This window comes from Aptenodytes forsteri, unplaced genomic scaffold (genome assembly GCF_000699145.1).
Source record: "Aptenodytes forsteri isolate BGI_AS27 unplaced genomic scaffold, ASM69914v1 Scaffold100, whole genome shotgun sequence".
In the NCBI taxonomy this organism is placed as follows: Eukaryota; Metazoa; Chordata; class Aves; order Sphenisciformes; family Spheniscidae; genus Aptenodytes; species Aptenodytes forsteri.
Window position 1 is genome coordinate 3,733,289 of NW_008796216.1, and position 22,099 is coordinate 3,755,387.

General features: G+C 34.3%; 1 protein-coding gene across 1 annotated transcript in view; it reads left to right on the forward strand.

Annotated features, from left to right (window-relative positions):
- The window catches only part of CSMD1 (CUB and Sushi multiple domains 1), a 1,345,565-nt gene that overhangs the window by 1,315,310 nt on the left and 8,156 nt on the right, over positions 1-22,099 (forward strand). The window contains 11 exon segments of the mRNA XM_019474454.1: positions 1,564-1,740; positions 2,729-2,908; positions 4,246-4,419; positions 5,348-5,521; positions 8,736-8,797; positions 11,323-11,434; positions 12,581-12,760; positions 14,449-14,493; positions 17,556-17,717; positions 18,753-18,865; positions 19,626-19,713. Coding sequence (XP_019329999.1) covers positions 1,564-1,740; positions 2,729-2,908; positions 4,246-4,419; positions 5,348-5,521; positions 8,736-8,797; positions 11,323-11,434; positions 12,581-12,760; positions 14,449-14,493; positions 17,556-17,717; positions 18,753-18,865; positions 19,626-19,713 — 1,467 coding nt within the window.

The window sequence follows — 22,099 nt, forward strand, 5'->3', positions numbered from 1 at the left end:
CCAGAGCTGCATGCAGTACTTCAGGTGGGGTCTCACCAGAGTGGAGTAGAGGGGCAGAATCACCTCCCTCAACCTGCTGACCATGCTTCTTTTTATGCAGCTTAGGATATGATTATGACCGGAATTCCTCCAGTTCTCTAAGGAGGAAGGAGCGGCAGAGACAAACTGCTGTGTAGTGACCATAGGTCCCCATCCCCTGTCCCCTCTGTGCCACTCGTGGGGCCAGTAGAGGAGCCTGAAGTGAAGGAAAGAAGTTAACCCTGGGAAAGAGGGGAGGAAAGGTGGTGTTTTAATGTTTGTCTTTTTGTTCCTATCCAAATCTATTTTAATTGGCAATGAATTAAAGGAATTGTCCCCACGTTGAGTCTGTTTTGCCCACAATAGTAACTGGTAAGCAATTCCCCTGTCTTTATCTTGACCCATGAGCTTTGTCATCCTTCCCACTGAGGAGGCAACAGTGAGTGAGCAGCTGGGTGGGGGTATTTGAGTTAGCCAAGGATAATCCACCACACTATTCCAAGCCATTAAGTTTTATCATACTTATATTTGATCATATCATTGTATTAGACTAAATCATTTCACCTCTCAAGAGACCACATTCCTTTGTGCTGTAGGAAGAGCAGAAAGAGTTGCCAGCTCTTGAAAGCTCTGCAAGAGAGTTGAAGTATGTCCTCCCAGCTTTAAAAACCACTTCATGCTCCATGGAAGATTGAAGGAAAGAGTTTGATTTAGATGCACATTTCTTCCTAACTCTTGATTAACCCTGTTAATCTCTTAACCTCATGATAGTTTTATTTTATTCTTATGAAGAGTAGTCTCTGTCCAACAGTGGAATTTTATTGTACTTTTGCCAGTGTCCTGTCTGCCAGGATGGTCAAATAGAGATGCTTTACAGGAAAGTTGTTAGAAAAATTCAAAACAAAAACCAAATCCTTCTCAAGATTGGCTGGTCCATTGGAATAAAAAAACCCAACACTAAACCCTCCCAAAAAAACAACATGTAATCAAAGTAAACCACTGTCGAATCTCGTACGTATGAAACTGAAACATAATCATTGCCTTAATGTATAGCTATAGATGCCAAAAAGATATGGAGGCCAATATAGAATGTCTGTTCTTTTCTTGCTTCAAAAAAGAAATGGACAGGAAGATCATAAGTTGCTATTTATGCATTTTTACAATTGAAAGAGGAGATACCATAAGACAGGAAGAGAATAGAAAAATGTGCCCAAAGGCAAAACAGAGGCACGGGTTTGTCAGAAAGTCCTGAATGAGCTTTCTTCTCTCCAGTGACTGTATTGGGTGGAGTGGAACATTTACAAGAAGTGCAAACTATCTGAATCAGCTACTGAAAAAAAAAACCCAAAACAAATGCAAGTAAAGTGATCATATTAACAAAGAGAAATAAGATATTAACTCAAGAATATACCTATTAAAATTTTTCTTAATAAAACTTGCTATAGCTTTTTTAAAAGATGGGCTATTGACCTTTTTTTTTTTTTTTCCCAGTTAGTCACCTATCATGGAAATATTGATTATTTTTTTTTAAACTTTTCTTCACAGCTGTATCTTGTGGGAACCCTGGCACCCCAGCCAATGGTATGATAATATACACTGATGGGATATTATTCTCCTGCTCAGTCATCTATGCCTGCTGGGAAGGTTATAAAACTTCAGGGCTAACTACTAGACATTGTACTGCTAATGGGACATGGACGGGCACTGCTCCAGACTGCACAGGTCAGAAATAAACTTTCTTCCTCTAAAGCTTTAGAGTAGTAAGTCATCCAGCTTTCCTACTGAAAATGAATATTTTGTTAGATAAAATAACACATTTTTTCCCAATTAATCTGTCTTGTAATACATGGATATTTTATGTATCTAAAGGTACGTGCCCTTTTAATACATGCTAGATGTTTCCAGAACTATCGTTTTGAGATGGATACATAGGTAACTTTCTGTATTTGTTTACCTCATGAATGTCAACATTGAAAATATAACATTTTTCCTAAGAATAGGTGTTCCTCTAGAGTTTCCTTTAGGTTTTGGTTTTGGTTTTTTTTGGTTTTTTTTTTGTGGCTTATATACAGAGGATGAAGTTCTGGTAGTTCTAAATCAGATTTTACCTAACTGGATACATTACTGTGCCAATTTTTATTGAGAGCCAAATGAGTCAGATCTGACTGATAACGATTCTGCTTAGTACCAAAAGTCAGGGAGCAGCGAGATTGGGCTGCTCCATCAGGGAAAGAGAACGGGGAGCAAAGGGGTGCTGCAAAGCCAGCAGGGCCAGTGGCCTCAATGCCAAGGCCAGACCCACAGAACATTAGTACACTGATATAAAAAAAAAAAGGAATTTCATAACTCTGCTGGAATTGCATTGCACAATTAAGATCAGGCATAATGTGACAAAGACCCCAGTATGAAGGAAGGAAAAGTCCTGTCAAAACTATCACTAACATAACAGTCTGCAGTAACAGTAGAGTGTACCGACTTAAACTAGTGTATTTAAGCAACAAAATATTTGGCCCACAATATTGCAATGCCTCAAAAATATGACTTTTTAGGTAGAAATTCAAGATTACATTTTTATTTTGTGTGGAATATATTGATCAAAATTTTTCTTGTTTTATACACTAAAAGAAAAAGGACATTACCTATACAGAGTTCAATGTTTCATTACATGTTTATTGGAAAAAAAATCCCTTTTTTTTCTTTTCCTCACTAGTGATCAGCTGTGGAGACCCAGGTGCATTAGCAAATGGCATTCAGTTTGGAAATGATTTTACTTTTAATAAGACTGTCAGCTATCAGTGCAATCCAGGATACTTGATGGAGCCTGCCAGTTCATCTACTATGCGTTGTATAAAAGACAGCACTTGGAACCAGAGTAAACCAATTTGTAAAGGTGTGCTTTTGGATTTAAATAGTTTACAAATACTGTTTTGATATTATATGTGAAATTCACTGACTAGTGTCTTTATTTATAAAAAATTGTCAAAACCTTCTCTGGGACATAAAATATTTAGGTAAGCATTTGTGTAAAATTTGTATTTATTTTGTACATATGCTGTAGTATAATATCGGTCAGAATAGTGACATTAATGACTACAGTGGAACCAAATCACTCTACAATGAAGATTATCAGCGTGCTCATTTGAAAATACTAGGAAAGAAGTACTCATTTTCCTTTTTGGGCTCTTTTATCTTGGATTAGATGGCCAAAATTCTGTAAAGGGATACTGCAAACCAAACTTTCTGTAAAAAATTCCCTTGTTGCAGTAGTGTAGTCATAAATAGCCAAAAAGATGCTTCACAAATAGCTAATTACAAGTGCTAACATAAAGGTCATAGGGGGGATGAGGCTGAAAGGCAAATAAGGCAGCCTGGTGAAAACTGTTAGCACTACTACAGCAGCTCAGGGAGTAATTTTAACAGCCTAGGGCATCTTCTGCTTATAAAAGGCCTAGACTGCCAACTCATCTAGCACTGCTTTAAAGTGATGTCTAAGTCTAGTCTACTAATTAAATTTTGGCATATGTATTTGACTGACTGTATTTTCTGTTGTAAAAATCACTGGCTGACTGATTTTACAGTTGTGCTCTTAGTTGAAAGATCTGATGTGTAAATGTAAACTTGGTCATTCCAGATTTCATCACTTTGGGCACTCTTTCAGAAGCTGGAAAGCATCAGAATATTTTTAAAGAGTGTTAGCCACTAATTACTAATAAAGTCAATGTCCATTATATGCTGAAAGCCTTAGAAAATGAGCAGGTGAATGAACAAAGTCATATTAAGGGCTATAAATAGTGCTGTAAAATTACTGTAAAATAAAGTGCAAATATTTAAAATCATAGAATCAATCAATAGAAACATATTTATTGAAATAAATCATATTTATTGAAAACATACTTTTACCTGGCTTAGTAGCCTGTTGCCAGCAATGATCAGTAATGAATATGTAGAGAAGAGTTTCAGAACTAGGTAAGCTATATACTTTTCTGGCTTCCAGCAACCAGTCCCCAGCTCAGGGACTTCCTAAACCCAAAGGTGGTATTTTTGTATTTAAATTGGGTTTCTATATGTTACAGGCTGCTTTGTCAACACAGGAGTGCTTTCCTGGAGCTGAACAGCATGAAATATTTTTTTTTTAGTTTCAAAAGTATGACTAGATATGATGTTGCATTCTTCTAAACCTATAAAGTCTTAAAATTATGATTTTTTTTTTTTTTTTTTGTGATCCAGCTATTACCTGTGGCCCCCCTCCACCAGTACTCTATGGGAAAGTGGAAGGATCTGATTATCACTGGGGTGCCAGTGTGAGTTACAGCTGTGCAGAAGGCTATCAGCTATCTAACACAGCTATTCTCTCCTGTGAGGGTCGAGGAATTTGGCGGGGAGACATCCCACAATGTTTGCGTAAGTTTTCAGGGTACAGTTGTGTTGGGCTTCACCAAAGCTACAATCAGTTTTCTCGGACTACAGTCAGTTTCTCATAGTTTAAAAAGGACTCAGCTAGATCAGGTAATATATGGACTACTGCAGGATTCTCCCTCCTTCTTCCAAAAAGCATACTGCATTATGAAATTGAATGGTTGTGCCAGCTTAAGGTCATGGTCTTCTTCCTTTCCCCAAAAGTCACCTCTATCTCTTATTACCTAATTGGATCCATCACCATTTGCCTCACTGATAATTTTTTTGAGTGTTCTGAATTTGACTCGTGGTGAGCATGATTTACACGTTTCCTTTTTTCTTCCCTGTTTCCATTTCCATTAACAGATGAAAACAAGGATCCTAACCCTTAACCTCATAGCTTTGCTCTCCTTTCTAAATTCTTTTCTTTCCTGAAGGCGAGTACATAACCTCATATCTTGTTTGTATTTGTTTTTCAGCTTCTTCTAAATCTGTCAGCTCATATCTTTCAGTGCTTGAAATCTTGTCAGGACTCTGACAAACATTTTTCCTTTTACTTAATTAGGGCAAAAATTTCCAGCCTACTCATCTGAGGGTGACTGATGTGAAAACTGGATACATTTTGAAGCATTACAATATAGCATTGTCTACTTTGAGATTACTTTGTCATGCACATCTAATCAGCATTTAAGTATCTCAATTAAAAGGTCTATTTTTCCAGGTTAAGTTTTATGCTTATAATAATTATAACAGCGACAATTTTAAATTGCTGTCAAGAATTTATCTGAGCTACAATCCTACACAGATAAATGAACATAACATTTGCACTCACATTCAGTATGCCTGACTTGCACATAAAACAATGTAGAATACTTCAGTTGAAACATGTGCGGTTTTTAATAACTTTTTTCTTTCTTTCTTTTTTATGTATTAGCCGTGTTTTGTGGTGATCCTGGTACTCCAGCAGAAGGACGCCTCAATGGAAAAAGTTTCACCTACAGATCTGAAGTTAGCTTTCAGTGTAGACCCCCTTTTATTCTGATAGGCTCTTCAAGAAGATTCTGTCAAGCAGATGGTACTTGGAGTGGAATTCAGCCAACATGCATTGGTAATAGCTACCACTACTTATGCTGTTGCTACTGAGAATATTCTTGATAAACAATTACACTATCATAAATCTAGCAATTAGCTTTCCAAATATAGAAAATGTCTGTGTAATATAAAAAGAACTAGATAAATAAGGTTATATTTTGAGTATAAAAATTTTAGGATAAACACAATCACATATGAAGTCATTTGTAAATTTACATGATTGCTTGTCTGCTGGAAATGCAGAATGTCAATAAGTGCAAGCACATAAGTTTGTTCCATCTATTTTTAGAATCTTTTAGTTACACAGAATATTGTGTATCTTTCGCAGATTAAAGACCTTTGACAGAATAAAGACCAGATTCTGTCACTGTAGAGTTAAAGGCATTTGTCAGAATCAATCCTAAATCAAAAAGCTTTTTGGACTATGTGTAAGTGGCTTGTACAGCTCAAAAGGAGGAAGCATGCTGAGTCTGATCTTTTGAAATTCTGATTAACTGCCAAGTACTATCAGTTTCTCATTGACTGATGTGCAACTGATAGGCTTTTAACATGTTACATAATCAGACTAACTGAGAGAAATGCTGGACACCTGTAACTCCCACTGACATCAGAATTTGATCCAACTTGGGGTGACTTGCTAAAGAAAATTATTTTGGTGTTATAATAGAAAAATCATATTTGATATTTCTAAACAAACACATTCAGATATAGACTGTAGCCTATTTATGTATTTTGCTGTGGCTGAGATATTGGGTACGTGTAAGAGCTGGGGTGGGCATTCTGGGAAAAGGTGGCAAGCATGATTATTGAAAGCAGCCTGTTATTTGTAAATTAAGAACTTAACACTCAATACAATTCTTGAATATGAATTCAAAACTCCTTCTGTCCATAGTTTTTATGAGCTGGGCAATACATCTTACATCTATGTTTTGTAACAGAGGCAAGAAGGTTTACAAAAACTAAATCTCAGGTCTATTGTGAAGAATTAAATTTGAAAATGTCATAATGACATTTCTGTTTATATTTTATATGGCATAGTACATGGCAAATACTGCATCAAAGATATAAGCTTTTCTTTTACATCATAGTTTTTATGTTATCGTAAAAGGAAAATATTAGACCATTGTTAAGCAATATGAAAATTCAGATCTGTGAACAATACCTAGAGCTATGCCTAGAAGTACCATATGATAGCAAATGATGGCAAGCTTTTCTATTTCTGGAAATTGATAATTTCCTTAAAATACTTTGAGAATTCTTCCTTTTTTCCCTACTGTTTCTTCAGATGAGACATATCTTAAAAAGTCAATTCAGCTTCATGTGTCTATTGTTAGCAATGCCATTCCACCTGATGATAATTTGTAAAAAGTTCTTGAGCTGTTCAAACAGCTTAGGGTCAGGAGTGTGTTTGGGTTTTATTCTTGCACATTAGGTCAACATCCACCTAACTTTTGAAGCCTTTGGTAAATATCAGTCCAGTTGAATTGTTATGCTCTACTGATGGCCAACATGGAAAATGGAAGTTGACCAAGAGTGAAATGACATATCACATTATTGTACATGATAAGTTCAATTTTCCATTTACACAAGACTAAAAATGGTTACAGATGAAATATATTCCCAAGCTGCATTCTTCGTAATGCAGTGTCAGCACAAAAGCAGACTTGGTTGCCAAGAGGGAATCACATAGTACAGAAAGATCCATCGGATTGAGTCCTGTGCTGTCTACCTGGTGGATGTGACTGGACAACCCCAAAGCAAATACACTATCAGAATGTGAAATGGACATTGCTAAATCAAAAACAGTTTCAGGCTGCTTTAAATTACACTTACAAAACTGATCATCATATAATTAGTTATACTCTATTGGTGTACATTTTTTTGTGGGCGACTGCCTTTTCATTCTCCAGCAACCACTGAGGTAGTAGTCCATTTGAAACTTCTGTTTTCTTGGTGACATAGAAAAAAATTTTATCAAAAAATTAAGTATTTTACTTGCTATAAGAAAGCAGGTTGGTTTTGGGTTTAGGGTTTTTGGGGGGTTGGGGTTTTTTTAGACATCTAACTCAATCATTAAGCTGTTAGTTGGGAAAGAAGAGAAGAAAAAGATTTCCCTATATGTTGCATCTGCATTGTAAATAGTGGAATACATTATGTACTCAAAAAGGTTTAAAAGGATAAGCTTAGCAAAAATTAATGCAGTTCTAACTCTAAAGTCTACATTGCCAAAGACACCTGCAAAAAATACCCTTAAATAATGGCAATGTAGTGAAACAAAGTACTGTGATCCATCTTGGAAATTTAATTGGAAATACAAATGTAATATGTAGAAATACACACTTTCCATTAAAAATTCAATTATTGTCGTCCTTAGACACTGATGAAATGACTTAATTTTTGCAAACAGTTTTAGACTACTCTTTCCATATCATAACAATAGCTGAAATTATCTGTAGGCTTAAATGTCTGATATAAACCTTAGGAAATTTCCACTCCTTTTTAATAAAAACTCATGCTTCAATCCAAGCTTTTTTTTTTTAACATACAGCTTAAAGAAAGAACTTCTAACCTTGCAATATATCATGTGTTCAATCCTTTAGGAGACTTCAGTAGGGAGGACTATTTATACATTGATTACCTAATATGATATGACATGATATAATTACTTTTCTTTATGATCATAATTCTTTCATATATTGATGAATAGTCAGTAAATACCTAACAACCAAAGACCTGTCTGATCCAGAGGCCATGTAGTCCTTGACAAAAAAGTCAGTAAGTGGCTTTACTAAAATAGCAATTCATGTTACATTTTATTCAGTCAGAGAAGGGAAAATTATTCTATGTGTTGGATACCTAACAACCAAAGACCTGTCTGATCCAGAGGCCATGTAGTCCTTGACAAAAAAAAGTCAGAGTGGCTTTACTAAAATAGCAATTCATGTTACATTTTATTCAGTCAGAGAAGGTAAAATTATTCTATGTGTTGGATCCAGATTCTCTGTGATGAATGTCCTTTCTATAATTTCCAAATTCCCCACAGGTTATTAGTTTACCAAGTGACAGTCAGAAAAGTGACTGAGGAAATAAAAGTAGATGAAGCAATGACCAATGCACAATCATCATATAGATTGATTAACCCCATGTGGATAGATTCTTCAGGTATAAATATTTGTGACTGCAATCTAAAATATGTTCCGTTTGGGTTTCCTGCTTATTTCTGAACCTAGGGCAGTATGCCACATGGTATTACGATCGAGTTAGTAGAACAGTTTTTCAAAAAATCCTTTCTGTAAGTTCCTCCGGTTATCGGTACCCTCCCTCTCCTGCAATTGTGCTGTCTGTCATTGCTGTGGCTGTCAGCTCTTTTATTCACCTTCTGCTCCTGCCTGGCTCACAGATGCCAAGGCACTTCTCTCCTACCCACATCTTGTGGCCTTACTCCTAAGGTGGTTCTTCTTCCAGTAATAGGTGCAGTTACCTTTCTGTCTGTTGTCTCATCTTGACCCTGTACCTGTCCCCATCATCACTTCAAAAACAACTTTAATCTTTGCACCTAATTTGATCAGGGGTTTGTTTTATTTTCTCTCCCCCTTTTATCTGCCTCGCGAGTTGTCTTTAATACCAGAATTGTACTGTCCAATTCACTGTTCCAATATCTGTTGAACATGAAGTCTAATTTTCTCTTCTCATTCACCTCTAGAGGCAATAGTAGGTCTTCATCAGTTCTGTATTTAGTCTTTCTCAGGTATGTGCTTTCACTCTCAGATCACTATCTGGTACAACAAGATGTAGACTTCTCTCCAATTACTAGCGAAGTAGATATTTTTTTGGCATATGTGATTAGTGGGGTTTCCTGTTTTTATGACTTAGCCAAGCTTCTATAAACCAGCTTTTAACAGTCTTTCCTCATTACAGAAAAGTGTGATGACAGGCAGCAGACCTTTGAAGGGTGTTCCCCTATCTATCAGCATCACTTCTGTCTTGCCTCATTCATTTTGTGCCTTTTGTGCTTCACTGTGTTGTGACTGTTACAAATGCCTCCAATGTTTTTCATCCAAGTATTATACAAAGAGTGCACTGCTTTTATTTTTACTTTTACCTGTAAAATGGGAAAGAAATATAAGTCTGAAATTACCTTGAACCTAGACACTATTTTTTTGCTTGGTCTTTTGGATCAGTGAGGAAATATTTGCAGCTCATCATTACTTACTGATACCAGAATCCGCAATTTCACAAGAATCATAGAATCATAGAATCATTGAGGTTGGAAAAGACCTCTAAGATCATCGAGTCCAACCGTCAACCCAACACCACCATGCCCACTAAAACATGTCCCTAAGTGCCTCATCTACTCGTCTTTTAAATACCTCCAGGGATGGGGACTCAACCACTTCCCTGGGCAGCCTGTTCCAATGTTTCACCACTCTTTCAGTGCGAAGAAAGATGACTTACGAGTCAAGACCAGCTACACTCTGTTCTGATCTCTGCTACAGACATGCTGTGTGTCCTTGGCAAGATAGAGAGATTAATATGTTTAAAAATAGTTATAAACAGATAAGTCTACAAAGCCATATCAGTAATTTCACCTTTAAAAATACCAGTGAATTTCCCAAGCCACTACAGGAAGAACTGGTGTTGCATTTGCTGAACATCTACCATGATAATCTGTTTCTATGTAAATGAGTATATAGTTAACAGGTAGCCACTTTTGAAGATAACTGCCCATTTTTAATGTCCATTGAAGTCCTTCTATGAAATTTGCAGTGTAGAGCTATCTGCATTTATATACCTGCAAGGTATTTTATTAATATGCATTGATCACTGCTCATTTGCAACTTACTTGCATTTGTCCATGTGATATGTTACTTTATTAATAGGTCATATACTTTTCATTAATATTAATATTAATTTTTGTGTTTTTTTTTTTTTTTTTCATTTCATCCGATCATATTTATAGCCAAGATGTTTTATTCAAAATGAAAGAAATGCTTTACTGGTCAGCCCCACATCCTTAATATCTTGGCCTGGAGTTTATTCTGGTTACTTTTGTCAATACTATCAATAAGTCCATTTTACTAGAACTTTCTACACAATCTCTCTCTCGTATGTTATGAAAATTCTTCATTACTTGCAATTCTGTATCCAGTTTTCATGCTTTTCTATTCTCAACGGAGGTCTAAAGAGAGTTTTCTCAGTTACTTTACCTTTTCTTCTGAGAAAGGTCATATCACAGTTGACCGTAGGAAGGCTTTCCATAACATCACTCTGCTAATTGAACATCTCAAGTAAAACTTAGGTAGTTTACAGTAACAAATGCTGTGGAAGGAATTGTGGCCTGGAGTTTTCTCTAGTGAATTTATTTGTAGATGGAACAGTTCTTCATAGTTTTCTTTTTTCTGTTTTCCTCTTAAAAAACATTTTTACTCAAGTCACACAATGAGAAACCCTTGAAACAAACTTTATGGTCAAGTTCTATTGAAATATATGCAGTGATGTACAGGAAAGAGAGACATCTCAGTCATGTAGTTTGCTTCTGTCACACGGACAAACTAATAAGCTGAAATGTATGAGTGTCATTCTTTTCCATGTGCACACCCTTGTCAATATTTTTCCACTTATTGCTTTCAAATAAGGTTACAAAAGATCAATTGCTCAAACTTGTAATCTCATTAAAAAAAAAGTTTAACTCTAGAAACTGTAAAAAGAGGACTTTTTTATTTTTAAAAAAATATCTCTAGTAGCTTATCACTGTCTTTATATCTGACTACACATGATGGATACCTCTTTTATTTAATATTCTGTTTTGATCCTTAGGTTGGGAGCACAGTCTTTTTCAGATGCAGAAAAGGTTATCATATTCAGGGATCTACCACCCGTTCTTGTCTTGCTAACTTAACTTGGAGTGGCATACAGTCTGAATGCATTCGTAAGTCTGGTTTCTTATCTAATGAGTTAGAATATTGTGCAATTTTAAAAGAGTTACAAAGTGATGCATGTGAAAATTTGTAGTAAATGATATGCTACAAAAAAGTAAACTTTATTTAAAACAGTATTTTTTAAGGTTTTTGCTTCCTATTCTAAGACCAAAGATGTATTTGGGATAGTAATCTGAAGTAAGATTTTTCTGATTTTTTTTTATGAGGTTCACAATAATTTTATCAGTTTTACTCAAAAAAGTCTGTCCTCATTAACCCACTGCATTAGCTGCTTTAAATTAATCTAGGTTTTTTGTGTGTGTTGGATTAATAGGGAACAGAAAGTAGCCTGAAATATGCCATGAGGCTATTTTGTTGGCTGGTATTTTGTGAATTATAAACTAGAACTCAGCAAAATTCAGCTCTTCTGGGCTATGCATGGGTATGCAAATGGTTAGTGTATTCATAGCTCTGTATGGGTTGGAGGACATCAAATAAATATTGTATTAAAATACATTGATCTAAGCTAAAAGTAATTCATTAGAATGACCTAAGATTCTTGTCCTATTTCAAATTATCTTTGGGTTGTCACAAATGAACACCATGGAGCACAGAGAAAGAAGCATACTGAGCAACCATATCTGTTATAATCAATATACTATGACAAAGCCTTCCTACGGAACCTTTATTTCAACTGAAATTTATAATGAATTTATTTAGCACTCTGTTATAATATATACTATGACAAAGCCTTCCTACGGAACCTTTATTTCAACTGAAATTTATAATGAATTTTTTGAGTAGAAGCGATGCTTGAAGCTGTGACAGTACAATAATTTGCAGGACCAATCATTGCACCATATACAATGGCATGTGCTTCCCTTCATTTTAACACTTTTCTGTTTGCTATCATGATTTAATTTTGGTGTATTGTTTAAATATATGTGACAGTATCATTTCCATCTTCCCACAATAATGAAACTATACACTCAGGGTGTTACTTTTATAAGTAATAACTACTTGACATTTCTAAAAGGTGTACAAAGTTTACATAATGAAAGGGAATAAGTTGGCATGCATTTATTTCAAATTACATACTCTAATCCTATAGAAACTGTTTGCCACCACTTTTTCTAACTCTAAAAAACCCTTTGCAGCTCATGCTTGCAGGCAGCCAGAGACACCGGCACATGTAGATGTGAAAGCAATAGATCTTCCTACTTTAGGGTATACTTTGGTGTATACTTGTCAGCCAGGATTTTTTCTTGCTGGTGGATCAGAGCATCGGACATGTAAACCAGATATGAAATGGACAGGAAAATCACCTATTTGTAAAAGTAAGTCATTACTCAAGTGATATGTTGGGCCCTACTTGGTTGGATTTCATTTTCCCTGACATTTTTATTTTATATAGTAGGATTAATTTTTTCTACTTACTATTTAAAAACGCATATGACACAACAGCTTGTACTTTATGAAAGAAACAGTAAAAAAATCTAAGTGAGCATAGCATCTAGAACTCATGGAGGAAAACTTGGGGATATGTGTGTGTAAATGCACAGGCACACATACATAGCATGTAACATGTTGTTACCCCTAACAACAGCAAACAAAACCTAAATAATATAGTATTACTTTTAACTGTATATATCTTTATGTCACAGTTTTAAAAGTATTTCAATGCATTCAGTGTTTAATGTATGATTTTCTATTAGGAACAAAAAAAGTTATTTCACTACTTGGCTTTTAGATTTATTCACATATGTTTTTTGTCTAAGAAAATCTTCTAAAATAAAATTGAACAATAAAATAAAAAAATAAATACATCTTTGCACCAGATTCCACTTTTATTTATATCCATGTAAATTGCATATAATTTTGCTAGAGTAACTCTAAGTATATACTTATGAGGGCTAAATTTACTCTTCACATGTGAATAAACATGGCTATAAGTTCCCAATTCAGGAAAATAAAACAAAATTCTATTTAGAATATGAATAAAGGAAAAATAGTCAGATGCCATGGGAAAGATGTTTGCAACATGATTTTTAATTCTAATATGTCAAAGAATGCTAAAAATATTTGATGTTTGAACAACATTTGATTTTTCATTAATGCATGTGTAGATGTCTTTGTTTCAAAATTGTCAAGACATATGTTCTACACATAAAAATTTATCTTCTTATTCTAGTTTCCTAAAGGGTGAATTTTCATGGGTGCTATATAATTAATAATTTGAGATAAAAAATCTTGTATGTTTTTTGTTAATTTTCTTTTTTTTTTTAAATTAAATACAGAATAGGTTTCTATAAGCAAAAATCAATTTCTTTTTTTATTGGCTTACAGTCTTTAGGTATAATTCTCCTTGAGTGCCCCACACTTCTTGTGCTTTCTTAGCACTTAATCAGTGAATTTCTGCTCCTAAAGAAAAAAAAAACACATAAGACCAAATCTTCCTATGGGACATTAGCCTTTTTAAAGTGGCTAATGATATGAGGCCAGAACTTGATCTTGGGTCAATGGACATAACTCTGCTGAGTGTACCAGAAATATAGCAAATTACATGGGTTGTGATCCTTTCCCATGATATCTGATCCTGTCATCTTAATCCAGCTATCTGGCTTTTGCTGGTTTGTGTCATAAACGTATCAATCTTTATTAACACAATTTTTACTATATTTAATATATTATTATTCATAATTAGATATAGTATTTGTCCCCTCTATAAGGCTCTCTTTTATAGCACTGGGACTGATATAAAAATTTTAGGCCTAAATGTATGAAATACTTGGCTAGCCAGACAACTTTCCACAGTAAAAATGTTGTTTACCTAAATTATTTTCTGATACTTTTGTGTAAGTGTATAGGTTTGAACATGTAAAGGATTCAAGATCAGTTATTTCTGTTTTAAATATGGCTCTATTGGATAAGAGATGATTGCATCCATCAGGAATTGTTCTAACATTCTATTTAAAAAACAAACAAATATGTTCATGAAAATGATAATTTGTCTTTTTACTTGTAGGTAAAGGAGTGAGAGAAGTTAATGAAACAATAACTAAAACTCCAGGTTTGTATACAAAAAGAGTTTTAGATCTAAACTGATTTACACCCTAGATTGTTATGGATAATAAAACTATTTCCAATATTTAACTTAAGTATTTATTACTCATTTCAAAGGAATATAAATGTTGAGGTCTTTCATAATAACAGGTGCCATGTAAAACCTATTCTATCAAATTATTTCCCAAACAACATTTTTTTAATTTCTACAGTACCAATTTTGTGAATTGCACAAAAAAAAACTGTCAAGCCAATAAAATACAGCATATATACACAAAACTCAGATTTGAAGTAGCTTTATATCAGAGAGATTGCTATAATGGAGAGCCTTATAATGAATGTAGACTATAATTGCAGGGATTGGGCTCAAAGTTCTGTCCTTTGCATTGCAAGGGTTGTAAGAAACCATAAAAAACCAAAAACCAGTTTTGGAAATTTTGATGGCCTTCATTTCATGGAAACTCTCAAGGTACTTTAAGATAGGATTTCCTAAACTGTGTGGACCACCACCAGCAGGCAAACATTACCGCTGCTTTTCTATGCTTCCTCATGAACATGTGTTCAGTTAGCTTTTTCCTCCTGCCAGTGACAAAATAGACAAATACATCTGAGAAATCCTTATGTAGATCTTTTTAGGTTCAATTATTTTCAGAAATTGAAAGGCCTAAATTTTTTTTACTGACTTATTTAACAAAGAGCAGAGTTTTCACCAAATAAATGAGTTTGCAACTCTATATTCTGAATTTTTGCAAGCTGCAGGGAAAATAAAATTAATGGTTCACACTCATGGCAGTTCACAGAAGGACTCTGTAGAGTAGATGGGATAAAAAGGTATTTCTGCTAATAATTAACCTTTCTGGTGAGTTTATTAGTGAGAGTGTCAGGTGAAACCATAAATAGTTCTTCTCAAATGCATTGCATCTACAGACTCACAATAAAGCACAATATAATGTGCATTCATTATAATTAATATACAGTCTTATTTATTGGAGGATTCACCTCACCGAACACCTAAGGTATACAATAATCTGCTACCACACAGGTTTTGACGTTTCAATGCCAAATTAAAATATAGACCAAGTCTCCAAATATATTCACTATGCTGAGCATCAGTATCAATTCGCACGACATCATGTCCCTTATAACTACTTTCAATAAGTAAGTACTATTTGAAAGACATTTTTTAAAAAAATGAAATGTTATGATTGAAAATGCCAATAATGATAAGCAGAGAACTGAAACTGTGTAACAAATGACAGTAATTAACAAGGAAATGTTTTAAGCTGTTTTTAAAAACCAAGTTTGCACTATTATTATATCTTTTAAAATTGTGAATTCTTTTTAGTATAGAACACTACGTATTTTGGAGCATTTTCTTTACCTTGCTATCTTGGTTTTTGGTAGAATTCCATTTGCTGCTATCTGTATTTTAAATGGGATTAAGCTAATATTTCTAAACTAGGGTTTTTGTAACAGAACAGATTCATGTTCTGATTTCCCACTTTTGGATATCTGAATACAAATTATATTTATTATTGTTTATTAAATTGCTATTTTTTCCCCAGAGTTAATGTTTTTATAAGCAATAGTAACTATAACTTTTACAGTACTGTAAATTGTAATAGAGTATAAGTTGCAACTAAAGAATTCTCACAATACCCACATGAAGTTTAAGAACTACAATACCGTGTCCAGTTCCCATGGTTCTCACTGTTTTGTACAGTCTTTGCGAAAATAGTTAGGAAGCTGTTATAATGAGTAGCCATGGATTTCCCCATTTGTCATGTTCTGAGGAGAATCTGCAGTTGGTGCAGTATTAGTGTAATAAAACCCAGTTCATTTTTCTCATTCTGCATTTGCCCACAGTGGGTAGGAAAGGCAAGGACATTGCCAAGGGCTCGGCAGAATTGGGTCACCGCCACTCTGATTCCTCAGCAGCATCCATAGGACTGCAGCACTTGCATTTTAACCTTTTACAAAAACATGACTGGGGAAGCAGAAATATATTTTGCTGTTTTCTTCCCCTACTGATTCTACCCATCTTCAGTAAGTGTAAATTCTGTAAATACTGAGTCAACAGTACTATTTCACAAAGATTAACAGCTATTATTGAGAGTTAGAACGGTCAGGGAAACTAGATATTGAAGATGTTGAATGTGACGAAAGAAGTATGGTGTCTGCTCCTTTATAAACGTCTTACATAGTACCTGTCAGGTTCATACCAGTAATACTAGATGTTCACCTTCATGAGAAAAACTTCAGACACATATTTTTAATTCAAACCAAAGACAAATAAAAATAATTTTAACATTTTAAAAATGTTAGGTTTCAAATTTACTGTTTGTCACTATTGTAGCAAAGCAATGAGAAATACGTAAGAAAAAGAGTCTGAAAGACCCTTTATAGGATTCATATATTTGCAGGAAATTTATGAATAATAAAGACTGTGATACCAGTTGAAATTAAATGCTTCAGATCTTTAGTATTAATTTGAAGTTCCCTTGTGTAAAGCCCCACTCGTACACTGAGTTTTGTTTTGGAAAGAAAGCATTTAAGATTCTCTGAAGCTGTTGTACTCAAAGCCATGTGGTGGGTCTCCACTCACTTGGAATCCAGTGGTAGCACAGACAACATACTAATGATGTTTTCAAATCATGCCACATTGAGCTTGAACATTTGCTTGTGGCTTTTGCACAATTTGAAAGCAAAAGGCACTAAAGAAGTTATTATCCTTCCTCTTTATGATATGTGTATTAGGAAGTGTATGATTAAGAGACAGTCAACAGCTAATCAGTCATCAGACCTTCAAATGCACACAAACTATGAAGTGTGAGGTTATTTAAGTACATATATTGTAATGGACAGGTGTAGTTTATGATAGGCAATTGTGTGGAAAGGTCATTAGATATGTTGTCTTTACTGTTGTAAAATTTTTACTATAATACCTCTTCAGAACAGTAGATTGATGGTGTAACAGAAAAAATGAAGAGCATAAGTATGGCTAGAAAGATTGCAACTTCATTGTAGTTTACTTCTTTCTTTGTTTCTTTTTTTCCCACTTCTATTTAGTTCCCTCAGATGTGTTTTTTATAAATTCACTGTGGAAAGGGTTTTATGAATATTTAGGAAAAAGACAGCCTGCTACTCTGACTGTTGATTGGTTCAATACTACAAGTAGCAAAGTGAATGCCACGTTCATTGAGGCATCCAACATACAACTCAAACTATCAGGTAGGTTCAGAATTTAGTGTTAAAAAAGCTGTTCTTTTAATTTTTTTCATCTGTTCAGTTTTGTTGTATTTTCTACCAGACACAAAATGAAATAAAAACTTTATGTTTTCACTGAAAATCTTTTTCTGATTATTTTACAAAAGTAAAGGTCCTAATGTAATGGTCTGCACAGATTTCAGTCAATTTATATGCAGTCACCCATCTCTTCTTCCCCTTACATTTCAAATAAATTTTGAGGTAGGTTTTTTTAATCTTGGACTGTTGGATATTATTGATGTGCTGAACTCACAGGTAACATTGAAGTGGCAGACGAAGTGTAGATAGTCATTTTAAGAATTGTACCACTGAAAAGCTCCATTATTCAATAGTGATTAATATCTGCTTTAAAACAATATGGTCTTGATAATGGCATAACATAAAATAGGCACAGATAATTAAATAACTCAGTAAATTATGCATATGCAGTTATGCATAACTTTTAATCAACACCGTGCATTTCTTTCTGCAAATCTGACTGTGAAGTTCTGATTTAGCCTCTGATTATCAGCTCTCAGTACCTTTTAAGGTCAAGAGTTCAAAGAGATTTTCAGTAGTTGGCTGCCAAACAGCAAATTTTCTTTCACTGCACTATCAATATTTACTATAGCAATATACTGATGTCATGTGAGTAAAATCCAATTTTTTCCAGTTCAAGGAAATTTCAGGCAAGGAATTCTATCTGTATTTAGAATTATTGAAATATTGTATGAAAAGACAAATATTCTTGCCCATTTATGTATAAAATTAAACAGTACAAAACCATCTTTGTATCCTCTTATCAAATACAATGTGGGCAAAAGATCAGTAAAATAAGATCCTGTTATTACAGCACTTTAAATCTTGTTTTTTCCAGGTTATAAAATTTTGTTATTACAGAATGTTTTCTACAATATTTTTTAGAGTTCTAAAGTGATATACTTAGCTTTGAAAGGACATTTGAACAAACTGGTTGAAAATTTGTTTAAAAGGCATGTGTTACCTCCTTTATGTTAATAGGTGTTTACAAGAAAGAAGAAGCCCATTTGCTCTTGAAAGTTTTTCAGATTAAAGGACCTAGTGACATTTTTGTAAGCAAGTTTGAAAATGACAACTGGGCACTCGATGGTTATGTGAGTAACCAGACCGCTATGGATAAAGCTTGCTGAGTTTAAAATTTGAAGCAATTTGTGATTTCCTATATAACTTTATCCAACTTTTTATATTACAAATATGGAATACAGCACTCTAGATGTCAGTGTAGAGATCACATTATTTTTCTTTTCAAAAATATGTATACAAACTTCTATCTACCTCACTCCTGTTAGAACTTTTAGTTTACTAAGGGGAAGGTGGAATGAATCAGCGTATTTTGCCATGTTTTTGCCTTGTTTCCTTAGATAAGAGTGGGAATTTTACCTTTATAAATATTGTCCTTTTTTTTTGTTTGGTGAAGAGTTCACTGTAATAAAATTACATTTAATCTTGAAGAAAAATAGAGTTATTTCACTCTTTGCAGTTCTCCTTTGTGTTTCTTGATGCTTTCTATGAAAAATAATTTAAAATCTGTCAATTCAGTAGACTTCTATATCCATATATTAATTCAATCATTTGTATGCCAGTTGAAGAATTTTAAAACCCAGCAATATACATCAGAAATTTTAAAGTCATTGTGGCTGTTATTTTGAAACTTTGTTTAATACTGTTGCAAACTTAAAATGATAATTATTGTATAAACATAGAGAATTCACTAATATTTTAAGGGGTAAAAGTGAAAAAGTGGGCTCCATATATCTGTGGGCTCCATATATCTGCTCTAAGTCAGAAAAACAAATTGCTAAACATTTTTTTTTTTTGATTCAGAAATCTTTTTTCTGTTTCAACATATTCTAGGTATCATCAGGGCTTGAAAGAGGTGTTTTTACCTATCAAGGTGATATACATGGAAAAGACTTTGGAAAATTTATGCTTCAAAGACAAGGTAAATGCATTCATAGAGCTTTAATATGTACAATCTTTTTGGGTCTTGCAAGAGTGAATTCAACAAATGACTCAGCTATCTAGGTGAAGTAGGCATGTTTATTTCATGCCATTGCTATTATTAAAAATATAGTGAAATATGCATATTTAAAATATACAGTTCAAATCCCAATTTAACTCTGCTTAGTGTGTTACTACCTCATGTTTTCTAGTATAGCAACCTAATAAGATGACTACAGGATGCTCTTAAAGAGAATGCCATTGCAACTGCTTGCTTTTCTGTGAATGTCACACAATGCAAAGACATTTTCTGCTCAAAGGTATAAATTGCAGTCAGAATCATACAGGAAATTAAAAGGACAGAATCAACACTGATTTTAATAGTGTCATTTGGAGAGTGCTTGTCGCTGGTGAATGTTTTCATGTATATGTATTTATATAGAATTCTACTTTGCTGTCAAAAATATTAAATGAGTGACTGAGGTATATATTACAGCTATGAACTCAAGTGCTCCAGCAGATGGCAAAAAACTAGTTATTTTACTCATAAAATAATTTTGTCATAAAAACTAATAAAACATTTACTTATGAAATATTTATTCATAAAATAGTTTTGGCAAATACCAAGTGTAGACATTTGCATTTCCTGATCCTGGAACTACTGCAGAGTAGTCGAAGCATGGTATATATACAGCAAAGTACTGGGCTAGGAGGAGGAGACAGCCTAGCCAATATATCTACACCAGACTGTATCTACATTTTATAAATTGCTTTGGTTCCATTAATTTCATTGGTGCTGTACCCAATGCCCTTTAAAGTTCTGCCAAATCTCCCTTGTATTTCTTTGCTCTGTTAACTGCTATAATAGCAGTTATCCTATGGATTTACTCATCTTGGCCAGCTCTCAAATTGCTGTATATGTTTAGTCACAAGGGGCAGAAACCTTACTCTTTGGAGTCTCAGCCTAAGAACTGCCAATTACTGAAGCCGAATATAATTTCCGTCTTCAGAGTAAACTCTTGTGTGGGACAGATTATTTGTCTGCCTGTATTTTCATGTAATCCTTATCACTGTAATATCTAAGCTGCTTTTTCTTTCTGATTTGAACAAGCACACTGTAGAAGTAGAGCGTCAAGATTTGTTCAAACATCTGTCTTGTTTAGCAGCCTTTGATATCTCAAAACAGTGAGAGTATGGTTTGTTGGTGTTGTTTGGGGGGTGGTGGTGTTTTTGTGGCTTTTTTTTCTTAAGCTAGGCCAAAAAAAGATATCCATGGTTTGCCAGCTACTTAATAAAAGTTTGGATCCATGTGTTTTAGCAGTGAAATGAATAACTCATGGGGGTAAATGAAGAACAAACAGAATGACAATTCAACAGCTACAGCATTCTCCAGTGGATGTATTCTACGGTAGTGGAAAACATTGTCCGTATCACCATTTAGAGTTGCAATATGAGAGCTCATTTTGCATATTCCAAAGGCTAATAAGGAGCCAAAGTGTCCAAGTTACACATGCATTCCTATGCTGAGGGCCTCTCGTCTGCAGCTTTGACATCTCAGCAGAGAGCTTGCTACAAATGCAGATATTGTCTCTTTTAGAAGATTTCTTTATGTGATTGCTAAATAGGTACTGATTTTCTATAGGTTGCTTGTTCTCTATTGAAGAACCTACAGCTAAAAGGAAACAGCAAATTTCCAGCCAACACAGGTCATGATATTTGTCCATACCCTCTCATATTCAAGGATAACTTGCTTTGTTTTTAAAATCTATTCTGTTCATGAATATTCTGCTGAGGCAATGTTCTTATATGTCCTCCAGCTGAAGACTTAACATATTTCCTTTTCTTCAGGAAGTTAAATTATTGGCTGCCTTTAAACTAAGCCAGAAGTATGTATAAACTATACATGTACTGGTGCATATATAATGAAATATTAAATTCTTCACCTGCAAGCATACTTCAAAGAACAGCGTTTACTGAGAAATACTTGGTTAAGTGTGAAAGACCAATCTATTTGATGAAGAATTCCCTATCACACAATACTAGAGAAAGACCAAGCTCAGCGGATATGCCCAGTCTTGGAACTTAATGACATGAAAACAGAAAAGAACTTCTGTTTCTAGCTACTGTTTATCCTCTTTCAGAAGCAATTATGTTTACTTGTAGCCTTAGAGAATAACCCAAAGGGCAAAGAGGTCTCTGTTATCAGTCCGCCAAAAGAATTAGAACTGTATCTGAGCCTGCTTAAGGGACCCAAGTTGTGACACCAAATTATTTAACCTGTTTTGCGAAGTAATCAGTCATTGCTGGGAGCTTTTTGTTTGTTTTGTTATGTTTTAATAACTTGGTCTCTAAAGGCTGCAAGTCTGTGGCTAGGTTCAGTTTCTGTA